The 14,170-nt window shown below is 30.1% G+C and overlaps 1 protein-coding gene across 1 annotated transcript; it reads right to left on the reverse strand.

The window, feature by feature from the left end:
* Positions 1-1,158: 1,158 nt before the first annotated feature.
* Positions 1,159-3,907, reverse strand: LOC146911031 (putative E3 ubiquitin-protein ligase BAH1-like 1). The gene is made up of 6 exons (XM_085723711.1): positions 3,680-3,907; positions 2,959-3,203; positions 2,609-2,863; positions 2,226-2,363; positions 1,618-1,676; positions 1,159-1,459 (listed from the first exon to the last, which is right to left on the reverse strand). Exons 1-6 carry the CDS (start codon positions 3,825-3,827, stop codon positions 1,354-1,356), a joined length of 951 nt encoding a protein of 316 aa, XP_085579837.1. The 5' UTR covers positions 3,828-3,907; the 3' UTR covers positions 1,159-1,353.
* Between the last annotated feature and the right edge of the window lie 10,263 nt (positions 3,908-14,170).

A 14,170-nucleotide genomic window follows, 5' to 3' on the forward strand; every position in this document is an offset into this window, starting at 1 on the left:
CTCAATTTCATCATGGACTATACTTCATGGCCCAACTTTTACTTTGAGGGTTGTTCATATTTGCACCTATATTTTTTTTAATGCACCCCTTCCTGTTTTATCACATAGAAGGCACATGCCATGCCATCTTCCTCTTTGTTAGAGATGTCCTATGAAGGGAATGCCCCATTCAAGGCCTATTGGCTGGCGGGGAATGCTTCATCGTATATACGAGGGATGAAGTCTCTTTAGGGATAGTTTGATGACTATTACGAGGAGAGTAAGCCTTTTATGTGCGATTTTGTCCACAAGTAGTTTACTAAAATACTCTTTTTTGTTTGTATATAGATGTTTTATAGATTTTGTTTGTGTTGTCTTTTCATGAGACTCAAAGCAATGTCTTAACACTACCTATTTGATTGAGACTTATAAAAAGTTTGGTATTTCTTTACGTTGATCGAGTTGATCTAGTCCTTGCAAGGATTGCCATAAAAACTCCCCGCATTCAAAAAAATGGATATGGGGGCAGTATGGATAGCGGGCTGGAGCGTGTTTGAGTACTCCCCTCCTAGTCCTACCCAATTTGGCATTTGTACTCTTGGCAAGCGCTCTTGAATAAATGCATCCTCCACTAACCTATATATGTTGTGTTGTGTGTCTGCTATCATCTTCAAAAGATAGTTAAGGTACCAAGTTCACATAAAATAACCTCGTGGTGATGTGTAAAGTCAGCGCTACAATCTAACCAATCTGTCACTTCGCCAGACTGCAGTTTGGCCTAAACATATTCATCTGATTCTGATGTGGCTTACTCTCCATAATCGAGCTTCAGTTAGACTTGCACTGTTCAGTAGAAGGGCTGAGTTGCGGTCCTCTGTGTTGTTTTTGTTATCAACATAATGAAACTATTGTCCATTTATTCATGGATTGTGACTCCATGTCCTATATGAGCTGTAGCAAGAGTGCACTATAAGCTATTGCTAATTTTAACAGTCACAAACACAGCCTTTACTTATGCTGGTTTCAAACAGAAGATGTAGCTTCATGTCTATCAGATCCTACAAAATGAATATTGATGCAGCTGGTGCAACATGCAGAAGGGATATTGTGGTCACTTCATGTATTACGTACCCCGATTAAGATATAGCCGAAGGAATGGTGCTGTTGAAAGGACTGGAGTTTGCACAAGATATGCTGTTCTTAATTAAACTTGGTGGCAGAATAGGTTATAGATAACAAATCTTGTTTATCACATTCCAACCATATAGATATTTAAAAAGCAGTTGCACTACGATTAAGTATCATAATAACATACAAAATGACAATCAAACAAATGTGTATTCACTAAAGAAACTAATATAGCTGATGATCTTCTTAGACGCCCATGAAAGCTCTACATTGTGAGTCCCAGTGTTCCTTTATTTGCTTAATCCTCTCTACCCTCTCTGTTTGAAGCCTTTGTTCCCAGTATTCCGGACAGCTGTAAAAGTATCAAAATTATTAAAGTTGACAAAGCATATAGCAGAAACTAACTGATATAAAAAAGTGGATTTATATCCCCTATAGCCGCTGCACGATGTGGCAGCTGTGATATCCATTAGATCTAGAGAGAATTTGAATAAATTGAACCATGCATACCTTCGGCCTAACAGAATGTTTAGTTCTTCCAAATGCACAGCACCTTCATAAACCGTACACTGCCATAGACAAAATATAACTTATTATAAGTTTCAAATTATATTTAGTTATTCGAAGAATCAATCAACCGTGGTTGTTTGTCAAGGTGCCTCAAATGAGTGAACAAAATCTTCCTTACAAACTACTATGTGTTGTATATTATTCACCAACCGCGTGATTTGAAGAAGGGAAGCTGTAGAATGACAGAGGGAATGCAAAGACTTGAGAGTCACGCATTCTATAAGATCAAAATATTAAACTAAGTCTAGAATTTAATACAGGCCTTAACATATGAACTGTAGAGAATTTCACATAAATCACGCTCTTCAAATTAAACCGAAAACGAAGCCAAGAATAGAGTCCGGATCTAATGAGAGCACAATCTCCAATGTAAAAATTAAACATAGCCATGAAGTTGTTGATTATCCTTTTGGTTGGGTCTGAATCTAAGCACTATACAAACAACCTTTCGGTTAAAGTGAAAAACCTCCCTTTATTTGACATTTCTTGTTAGTAATCAAGTTCTATTAGAGTTTACAATATAATGTCATATCCGGTAGCTTAATTACCTCTCGGCATAGAGGACATTTTTCTTTAGGGTTGGCTGCCTTAAGTCCATCGACAATAGATACTGATGCAGCCGAGCAAGCACAAATATAACAGAATATATGGCCGCAAGTCAGAGAAACTGGATCAAACACGGTGTCCTGTCATTGAAGAGCCAGATGAATATTGTCAACATAAACATCATAATGTAATTAATGGTTCTGAAAAATGAAAACATTTATATATGTGAGATAAGAATGAAAAATAAAATTTAAGAATTTATATTATATGCGCCTAATCTTTAACTTGACTAGATCTTCTTGCAAGTTGCATCCAAGTCAAATGACAAATTTGAATGCGCGTAATGCATATAAATTGAGGAGTAATGCATACACAATTAACTTACCAAGCATATAGAACAAGTCAAGTCAATGTCAATTTTGATAGAATCAAATAGCTCACAAGTAAGTGATGGTTTTCCATCCATAAATGTGAGAGAACATTCATCAAACAAAGCAGTTTCCTTCCTTGAATTGACCTTGGTTTCTCTTAAATTGATGTGGAATGCCATAAGTTCACAAAGCCATGGACTTTGAAGAATTTCCTTGTGCATACTCTGAACTTGTGACTTAAACAATTGCCCTTGCTTCGAATAATGAACCTGCAATGACATTAAAAATAAGAGCACATAACCTAAATTATCTAAACTTAAAACTAGCGCACCAAATTATTCTAACATTTATTTATTTATCATACCTTATCATATTTCTTTAGTATTTTTCGGATTGCGGTGGCATTTATGAGTGCATAAGTAACGAGATCTTCACCTTCTTGAATAAGAGCAGTATGGTTTTTATGATATTTACCTTTGAACCATAAAATGTACTTTCTGAAACCAGAAGCAAGATGTAGCTCAAGCAATTTCTGTGCACGCTGATTAAAGCAGCCTACTATCTCAGACATTTCACTGAGAAGTGAAGGGAAAAAGGTCCCATCACACACTGAATAAATATTACACCAAGTTAGCTCAAACACAAGTTGAAAATGCATCAAATATTTAAAGTCTTAGTTCCCATATTTTCTGTTTTCATTTTCAATTAAACTCTAAACATAAGAAAATACAGATCCAATATTTTTTTCATTGTTTTCTTTTACAATTTATGAAAACAGATCTATCATATTCAAAAAATAAATAAGAAATTTCAAAAATTTGTTTCTGAAAAGACATTTTTCTGAGTTTGTTTTTCATCTTTTCTCTATCACAATTGTTTACTAGATGAATCTTCTATAATTTTATTGACAATTTAAAACGAACATAAATTCTAGAAAATGTTTTTTAAAATTTCTTTCCTTGGCTCCATAATTAAATGATTTGGAATTAAGTCATAGAAACTAGAAACTTTAACCGATCATGCATGCAATAGAAGCAAATTCATAAAATCAATGATTCAACTAAAATTTAGAATATTTTGATGACCTGAGCAATGATCAGGGCAGGTATGTGATTGAGAAGAATCTCTACGGCACTTCTTCAAGATTTTTTTGAGCTTCTTGAATCCAACCTCAGGAAGTTTCTTCTGCTCCTGACCTTGCATGTATTCCTGGTATTTTTTGCAGAACTTCATGTTTTATAAGTAACATTAATCTATGATCCTATGGTTTTGTCACAAGAAACTAAAGGGATATGGACAAGAATAATGTGATTGATTCGGTTTGTGTTGTTGTGTTGTGTCTATATAGTAAATTGAATTGCTTTGCTTCCCAAGTTCCTAGTGTTGCATACGTTACCAACATTTTGACACCTCCCATTTTTCTCTCGTGAAAAATAGTCAAAATATTGGGTTTTTTTTTTATCAATATTTTTTTTTTAAAATGGAATCAAATATATGAGCATTTGACTCTAAAGGAATAAAGTACCGGCCAAAAAAACAAAAGGAATAAAAGTAAAGTGGAAAGTTAGGGTTTGTTTGGAAGATCAAAGAAAGTGAAAGGAAAGATAGTAAGTGGAAAGATTGATGAAGGAATGAAAGTGAGTAGAAAGTGAATGGAAAATGTGATGATTATTTAACCGTTTGGTATGAAAGAAAGAGGAAAAAAAGATAAAGGAAAGATAGATCTATGTTTATTAAAATGACATAAATACCCTAATATAAAAGTGATTTATACATATATATATATATATATATATATATATATATATATAACATAAATTTTAAAAAGTATCAATAGATTTTTTATTAATTATTTTAATTAGATTATTTATAACAAAAAAAAGTAAAGGAAATACAAACACTAGATTATTTCAAATAATATCCATCTCCCTCATAAATATGTCTACAAAGCAGGGGTATATAGGACATTTTGCTTAAAAAGATGCAAGTTCCTTACTTTCTTCTTACAACCTTGCGGAAAGTTTTTTGAGCATGGGGCCCACTCAAATCAATCTTTCCTTACTCAATCCATGGAAACCAAACGGTGGAAGGCCCACATTCCAATAAACTTTCCATCCCATAAGCTTCCATCCCTACCCTTTCTCTTGAAACAAACAAGCCCTTAAAGATGGTAGGCTTAACTTTTTTTTTTTTTTTAAGCAAAGGAAATATTATAAATAAAAAAGAAGTAGATAAATTTGAGGGACATAAACCTGACTAGGTGGTAGGATTAACAATTTACCATTTACAAAATAAAAGTTTTAACAAATATTAAAAAAAGTTAGTAAAAAAAATTAAATTAAATTTGGTATGATGTGATTGTAATATGTACTTTTAGTTCTTTAAAAAAAAAAATATCTACTTTTAGTTAACCCACTTTTGGCCTCATAATATTGGTTTATCTTATAATGTGCTACTTTCAAAGATTCGATTATTCTTGATACCAATCTCAATAGATTAGTATAATTTTTTTTAAAAAAAATCTACTTTTTTATGAATAAAATGGTTTAGTATAGAATATACCAACTTTATTATAGATTTACGATGAAATTTACGTAAAACAGCCTTTCATTTTGCGAATTTCAAACCAAAGTTGAAGTCACAGCTGATACTTGATAGGAATAGAAAATATTTGTTCCATTTTAATTTATTAATTGAATGATAAGTGATAGTGCTCATTTTTCCTATAAAAAAAAGAAAGAAAGAAAAAGTAATAGTGCTTTTTTTTAAAGGAAGAGTAATAGTGCTTATTTTATATTGTTCGGTGAATTGCTGACTTTATACGAGGCTTGTTTATCTTGTCAGTATTGAAGAATGCAGTGTAACATAAACCAAATGACAATTAAAAATGTACCAAGATCCTTTGGATGAACTTTTAGTATGGTATGGTAATATGCATCTGTATTGAAATAATTCTCTAGGAAGAACTTTTATGGTATTACGCTAAAATTTTATATTTGCCTAAATAAAATGCTAACCATTCAATGTATTTAGACATATTTGTCAAACAAAAAATGTATTTAGACATTTGTTCAATGTTTCTAGTGATACACCACGTTTTTTTTAAGATAGTGGATATACCACGTTATTATATTTTTTTTAGGGATTGTTATTATATCTTACAAGGGAAATCTTAACGAATGCCCCGGACACTCTTTAAGCACCTAAAGTAGTAAGATTTTGTGAAAATTTGTGCATTTATTGCATTGGAAATTAAAGTTTTACTTTTTTTTTAAAGAATAATTTCCTCATTATGAATGGTTAAAGAGTACCCCAGATGCACTCGTTAACAAGACTCATCTTATAATCCATAATAAACCCGGTTGTCTTGTAGTACTTTTTCCAGAGATGTATACTTGTTTATAATAGTGAAATTTTCATGTGATTTTTATAATCTTTCTCCTAAGCAATTTGTGTGGACATAAAGATTTAGACATGTTATCTGGTCACACAAAAAAAAAATAAACATGATATAATCATTTAAAAATTAATTATTTTTTATGTGTGTGTGAGTATTCAAATCATGTGTCCATCCAGTAATTATTTTTCTCTCTATTATAAAATAAAGTAAAAGAGCATGACAATAGAGATAAAGAATATAAGAGTATATTATATTTTTATGTGTCATCTTTATTATAAACATTTATCTTATTTTATTTTGATAGTACACGTGGCAAGCTTAAATTGAAATGTGCATTTAATGTTTTTCTATCAACCAATTCGAATGAATCATGACTCATAATTTTTGTATTAACCAATCAAAATAGATCACGACTCATTTCGTAAGTGCATGCGACATCTTCACATTCTACATCTCATTTAATGCTTTCTTATCATCCAATCAAATTGAATTATGACTAATTTATTTTTGGGTCATGTTAACTTGTGCCCTAAGGGCACATGTTAAGGAACCCAAAAAAAAGCAACTTTGCATTGGAAAACATCATATTTTAACTTTTTAGAAGTTGACTACACGACTTTTGATGCGTACATTTCTATTATGAGTTCCTTAACATGTGCCCTTGAGGGCACAAGTTAACATTTGCCTTTATTTTTTTATTAGCCAATCAAGATGGACCATGACTCATTTAGTTTTCACCAACCAATCAAAATTGACCATGCCATGATTTTTCTCTCTATATATAGAGACTTTGTTTTTCATTATTTTCATGTGTCTCCTCCCTCCATAATATTTTCGTAAAAACAATTATTTTATGTGTTTTAAAAGCATATAAGTTTTTCTTTCAAAAAAAAAAGCATATAATTAATCACTTGATCGTAGATTATGAGGTTGATTTTCTTTTTTATTTGTATCTAATTGTTAATTGCTAATGCTACTTTCTCAGGGTTCCATTGGAGAGCATGTGTCTACGTTCTACGACTTCAAGATGTTCAACATCAACAATATAATTTTTAGTCAAGGCAACGTTTTGTATTTGATATAGAATCAAGATGTTTGAGTTTAGATACTTTAGGTTAATTTTTAATGAATTGATATGTCGAAAAGCTAATCTCAATAAATTGATTTAACCTTTATCTATATTTATTTTATGAATATTTGTCTTGCACAATGGGTATATTACATATGAAATCTTATTTGATGAATCTTAATTGATACTTTTAAACACATCTCCGGACATGTTAAACATCACCCTAAAGGTTGCATACAATTGGTTCACTTCATCTAAGTTGGACAAACCTTTTCTAATAAGAAGACGTCTTAACATCATCCTGTTTTACTATGACTGCTTTTCACTTATCATATTTTATTCAATAGAATGTATCAAAAGCTTCAATCAGCCATTGAGCAATAATCATGGTTTCTTTTTTATTTCTTTTGACCGGATAAAACATAATCCTTTAAGTGTCATTTTATCTTAGTTATTTGACAATCAATACTTTTTCTACTTTAATTTGTCAATGAGATAGTTACTATTAAATAATTTTTTTTGGAGGACTATTAAATAATATTGTTAATTTGGTTATCTACCGTTTATTATAAATAGCTTCCATTTGCAAGCAATTCCATGCACCATTTCAATTAAAAATTGTATTTTTTTTTTAATCTTTTGTCTCAATGTCATGTCTTTTTTTTTGTTTTTTTTTTTGTCTTTCTAAATTTCACGTATTTGGTATTTTTAACTACGCAAAAGGAATTATATTAACATGAAAGTTTCAAGTATTTGTATAATAAAAAATTTAATAATTAATAGAATTCTCAAATGTTAGTTTTTTCCTTTTTATTAAGGATAATAATGATAAAGCAATTTAAGAGTAATTAATGTCACTTAAATTAAAATGATTTTATAATGGTTAAAATGTGTCATGTGATTATTTAGAATGAAAATGCCTTGATTGATGGATCAGACGGAAAAAGAAAAAAATGATAGTGTTAATTATAACCCCTAATTAAAGGAAACAACTAAACCAAAGAAATATGGAAACAAATAAATATTGAAGTATATTATAAAAAATAAATCGAAGACATTTAAAATTCAAATAGTTCATTTTTCTACCCGTATAAAAAAACTGAATTATTTGAATCTTTTAACCTTTTCTATTAATGTTTTATATTCAATTCTTTTAAGAGAATATTTAATTTACAAAAAAAGTTTTTGACAATTTCAAAAAAAAAAATTGTCATTAAATTTTGAAATTTTATATTTTTATAATTTAAAATAATTAAATTTTATGTGTCATTTTAATTGGGTTGATTCTATAAATATTAAACTTTGTCGTTTAATAGGACGCTCAAAAAAATAAAATGTTCTTTAAATAAGATCCTGAGTTGTAACCCTTAATTAAACGAAATAAAAAATATTAAATTATAATGCAAAGATAAAATGGTGTGCTGTCGAAATTTAAATAATTGAGGTTACTTATAAAAATCTATTGATTCTTTTTTTAAAATAAACTAAAAACAAAAATATTTTAAGTTTTTTATTATTGTTTCACATCCATTTTTTAAAAAGGAACATTTCATGTACTTAAAAAATGTATCGCTAAATTTTCTAAAGACAAATTTCATTAAATTTCGAACACTTCAATTTGAATAATTTAATATTTTTCCTTTTTTTGTGATTTTTTTTCTTCATGTTATTAAGTATAATCATGATAAAATAAATTAAGAGTCATTAGTGTGGCCATTTAAATTAAAATTATACTACTAAATGTCTCATTTCTTGGGTTAGATAAAAAAAATGTTATTTAAATGATAGCATTATATGATATCATGTTTTGAATCACTATTTTTGATATTAAATCTAATAATAACATTCCTAATCAAGGTTGGCTCAGCTAATAATGAGTTGACTCAACCTCAAGGGCGTGGATTCAATCCCCGCTATTAGCGTGAGGATCTCTTTGATATGGAGTAACTTTGTACGTGCTCATTGAGTCATGATACATATCTTGATCTTGATGTGTCCACCATGTCTAATCACCTAAAAAAATTATAATAAAAAACAATTTTTTTTAAATTGTAAATTGTAGATTATGATAGTAGTCTTTTATTTTTTTTAAAAGCAGGTAGCAAGAAGCTAACCCAGAGTCTAACTCACCTAAAAATTGTAGATTATGATAGTAGTCTTTGAAAAGCCTCAATTTATTTTATGAAAAATTAAGGTGTGTTTGTTTCAAGACAAGAAATTACATTCCTTGAAAGGACATTCCTACCCATTTGTTTGGTAAAAATTTAGATTTCCTGAAATATTTTAGAAATTAATTAATTAAAAAAATAAAAATGGAAATAAATGTTAATGGTAGTGAGAATTTATAGCAAGTTGAGTTTTATTACCATGGAAATTTCAGATTCCCATCCTTTAAGCATGAGAATAACAATAGAAGAAAACATGTGTAAATAACATTCATGGGAACAAATTTTCAAAACTTGAAACAAACATGAGAATGTTGCATTTCTAATCTTACATTCCTAGAAATCATATAACAAACCTTGAAATAAACACACCCTACAATCTCTTTGACAAATTCTAAAGGAACTTTTTTTTTAAAGAAATAATAATAACAAACACAATTAAAAAGGAGAATTGAATGATATCCAAAATTAAATTTTAGTAATAACTCAAGTGATTTTGTAAATTTCAATTTTACGAATTTTCAAAAAAAAAATTTATACAATTTATTTAGGGGCCCCTCATAAAAGTGAAAAGAGATTGGGTGCTTTTATAGCCACCATTCTCTACCAGCACCTTATTTATTTGTTTTACAATGGGGCTGCTTATTTATTATGGTGCTAAATAGGTGAAGCACCCACCATTGTGGATAGTCTTAGAGATAAAATAGCACTCACAAATATATTTATGTTTACTTATCTCCAAGGATACTAGCTGAGTTTGAGACTCAGAATCTCGAAATTCAAAGTTTGTCCTTCTACTACTAGATTAAACCCTTAACTTGGAAAATCGCAAAATCGCAGTGAACAAGAAAATGAATTTTTATTTCAAATTAATAAAGACAAATGAAATATCCCTTATACCAAAACCACCTCTCATCTTGATTTTTTTACTAAAAGAGTTTGTTGGTTTAATTGTTCATGCTAATTGGGATATTGCTCGGTAAAACATATTGTCCAAAAGTTGTTGATAATTTTGTGGATTTTTTTAAGGAGTTGAAAAAATGACACCGCATAATGAACCAAAACTTTAAGTCACCTGGTATATTGGTCATCTAACTTATATGTAACATCTACTTTAGCATCCAATATAGAACTTTAACTCTCACTTGACACATTGACATATCTCTATTAAGTTTGAGACTCTTTGCGACCAGGATATAGAGACATAATAAAATAAAGTTAGACGAATGCACGACATGCTAAAAAAGGTGGGTAGATGGTGGCTTTATACAAAGAGTTTTTATCCCTTTCTTTCTTGATAAATAAAGGATTACGCAAATGAAATCCAAGATCGAAGAAAAAACAGTTCATCATAATGTTAGGACTTTCGCGGGAACGTAAACTGGGTTGGATAATCACATTAGACTAAGAGCAACTACTCAAGTGAGATTAACATCACATCTTCATCCAAATCTTAAAGGCATTGGATTTATGGGTCATCTCAGTTATATGTTTGTCACTATATTCTCTTGCATCCAATCTGAAACTTTAACTCATATAAGACATGTTAACATCTCTCCCTTTAAATGTGAGACTCTCCGCATTTGTGATTTGGTAACAAAGCCAAATAAAATTAGAGGAAGACATATCATGGTAAAAATAGTGAGTTGGTGGTGATTTAATGGAGGGAGGTTTATGTTCCTTTCTTTCATGAGAAGTTACTAAATAAATTAGAAAAAGAAAAAAAATAAAAAAATAATTTGAACATGAGAGAAATGATAAGGAAAAAAGAGTGTGTGCTTTTATGTGAGCGTATAAGGAATAGAGTGAATTGTCGATAACTTTATTGGTCGATCAAGGAGTTGGACATTTTTTAGTAATGATTTAACCAAAATATTAGAATAACTAAAAAAACGCCACATTATTTTAAAATTTCTAATAAGTATTTGAGGTTGAAGTAGTTTGAAGTAGTTGAGGTTGAATAACAAAAAAAAATATAGCATGAAAGAGAATGACATCCAATAACTAAAGTTTAAGATAAAAAAAAACAATTGACAACTGAAAACTGAAAACTAACAAAATATATTATCCTAATGTTGGGATTTTCGGGTGAGTCTTCACCGGGTTGGATGATCGTATTACGTCAGTAACAACCATACAAGTGAGATTGACACCACATCTTTACATAAAACCTTAAGACATTATGTATTTCGGTCATCTCACTTATATGTTGTTTAAAATCTACTCTTCCGTCCAATGTATACTGTTAACTCACATTTGACACATTAACATATTCTAATCAATTGTGTGACTATCTGCCTCCATAATTATGTAATGTATTCAAATAAGGTCAAAATTAGGTACAACATGTTCAAAAAGGTTGAATGATGGTGATTTTATGAAGGTATGTTTATATTCCTTCATCCATGAGAATAGAGAAAGGAAACTAGATAGAAAAATAAAACAAATATGAAGAAGAAAAAAATTGAACATGGGAGAAACATTAAGGTGAAAAATATGTAGTGTGTGTTTTGCCTGTGAGAGTATAAAAAATAGATTGAATTATCGGTAATTATGTGGTTTTGTTGAAGGGGGTGATTTTTGGGTAATTATTACAAAAAAAAAAGACTTAATTAAAAAATTGTTGTATCATTTTAAAATGTCTAATAAACATGTATTTTGTCAATTCATCATAACACATGTACATTTTCCATTGTCACATCCCATCATATATCATATGCGAAGGAGTTTGAAAAAATAGAGTTTGAATATGAAAATAGAATGAAAGTGAATGACATCCAAAAACAAAGTTTTACGGTAAAAAATGGTTAATTGAGTAAATGTTCCCTATAAATATTAAGATTTTTTTTTTCAGTCCCTTGAAAAAATTGTATATCTGGATTTTTTTGCAAAACATGAACATCTTGAATTTTTTTGCAATGACAATAAATAAAAATCAGAGTCAGTCGTTGTCTCATGTTGGAATCTATCTTTCCAAACCGGTTCTTACTCATGGACAGTTGTACGTCGCTGTGTTGAGAGTCACTTCCAAAAAGGGATTGAAAATGCTTATATTGGATGAAGAAAATCGCGTGTGTATTGAGGCCACTAATGTTGTGTACCATGATGTTTTTCAGAATGTTTAACCGGTCGTTCCTAATGACGCAGGTGGGTATGAGTTTTTTTTTTCTCTCTTTTAAACTTCGTTGTAATGTATATTTTTTATTTGGATATGAATTGGTTGGTTCTACTTGCAACCATTCTAATAGTTGCGTAAAGAAAGAGTAATGTATTGGTCATGTAGATAAACTACAATTCTGCAACTAACAATTGAGATCACGCTTCTTATTTCATTGTATAAAATCCGATGACATTTATTGTTGCGAAAAGAACAGGCTGAGTGATCAATTTGTTACAGGGACTAATATATGTTATATGGAGTAATTTTTTTTATCCTTTTTTGACAATATTTTTGGTCTCATGTACCTTCAGGTGCTGGTTTTGTGCTTCAAGTGACGTGATATCATTCAGATGTACACATGCTGACGTTAATGAAATTTCTATGGCATTGAAATTTCATTGACCAATTGCAATAGGTGCAATGCCTTCTCTTCGGCTCCAAAATTAACACTGCCTGATACATTAAGGTGTTTATCTACTGAGACTTCGGTTTTTCTATTATCTGATAGAGCAACTCCAATATTCTCATACTCAGTTTAATTTTATTTATAATGTCAGTATCCTTCTGATCTTTCTCATTTTTCCTAATGTAAGCCGTACTCTTTCAGTGACCATATTATCAACTATATGTTCTGCTTCATTTTTTATACAATTAGCTATATATCCGTCTTTTTTTTTTCCTTTGTTCTTTGGAGCATCTATGTCTATGTGCATGCACATGACAATTTTGTAGTCCCTTTTTCAAGCCTTTTATGTTGTGTTTTTGTTGATGGATTATTTTATAATATGCTTAGTTAAAAAATGCGATAGATAGTTGGTGTCTTTGTCGTTGTTTGTTATACTTATTTGTTACACGATTGAATAATTACAAGTTCGTGTTGGATGTTAAGATGAATCAAGTGTATGCACGATATTAACTTTGTATATATAAGGGTATCTGCTATAGAAATCATGGAATTCGAAAGAAACTATATATAAGGGCATCTGGTAGAGATGATTCGTTGTGTAGGGACAATTAATTGTATATGCAGTGGTAGGCCTCGAGACTCCAACACCCCAATTATATGCAGAACATAAAAAAAAATAGACTCATGTTTCCGTGATTAATTTTAGTCATCCGTGTAAAATATTCCGGCATAAATACTAATATTTCGACGTTACATCCGTTAAATCATTCCTGTTTAACCATACGAAAATCCAAATAACTATATACGTGTTGATATTTGTATATAATATGCAATCGAAAATACGACAACTATGCGTTCTATTTATATATTGTGTATAAAATAATGAATTTGATGTTTAATTAGATTTTATAAAATAAAAAAATAGTCGCAGTTCTAACCCGTGCTTCGCACGGGTTTCCAAGCTAGTTTACAATAATATCGTGTGAGTCGTATTTATTTATTTATTTATTATTATTTTTTTGACAAAAGAATCCACCTTATTTATAATATGGGTCCTGCTAACCGGTGCCCCCGAGGCACTGTTTAAGCATACCATAAACAGAAATTATTACCATAAACGGAAACTGTTTTTAACTTTATTATAAATTAATTACACAATTTCAATGTATTAATTAATATATAATTTCCTTTTTCATATCCAGTGCCCCGGGCACCGGTTAACATTTCCCTTATAATATTTATTTATAGGACATAAATAGATCCACGAACTAATCGGAGTCATAGGAATAAGGAAGGCTACATGGATGGAAATCCACACTGACAACTATCAATTCATCTTGTCCCGGGTTATAAGTCATTTAATTGGGGAAGAAAAA

This window comes from Medicago sativa, chromosome 7 (genome assembly GCF_051527215.1).
Source record: "Medicago sativa cultivar Bolivia chromosome 7, Bolivia_mono, whole genome shotgun sequence".
In the NCBI taxonomy this organism is placed as follows: Eukaryota; Viridiplantae; Streptophyta; class Magnoliopsida; order Fabales; family Fabaceae; genus Medicago; species Medicago sativa.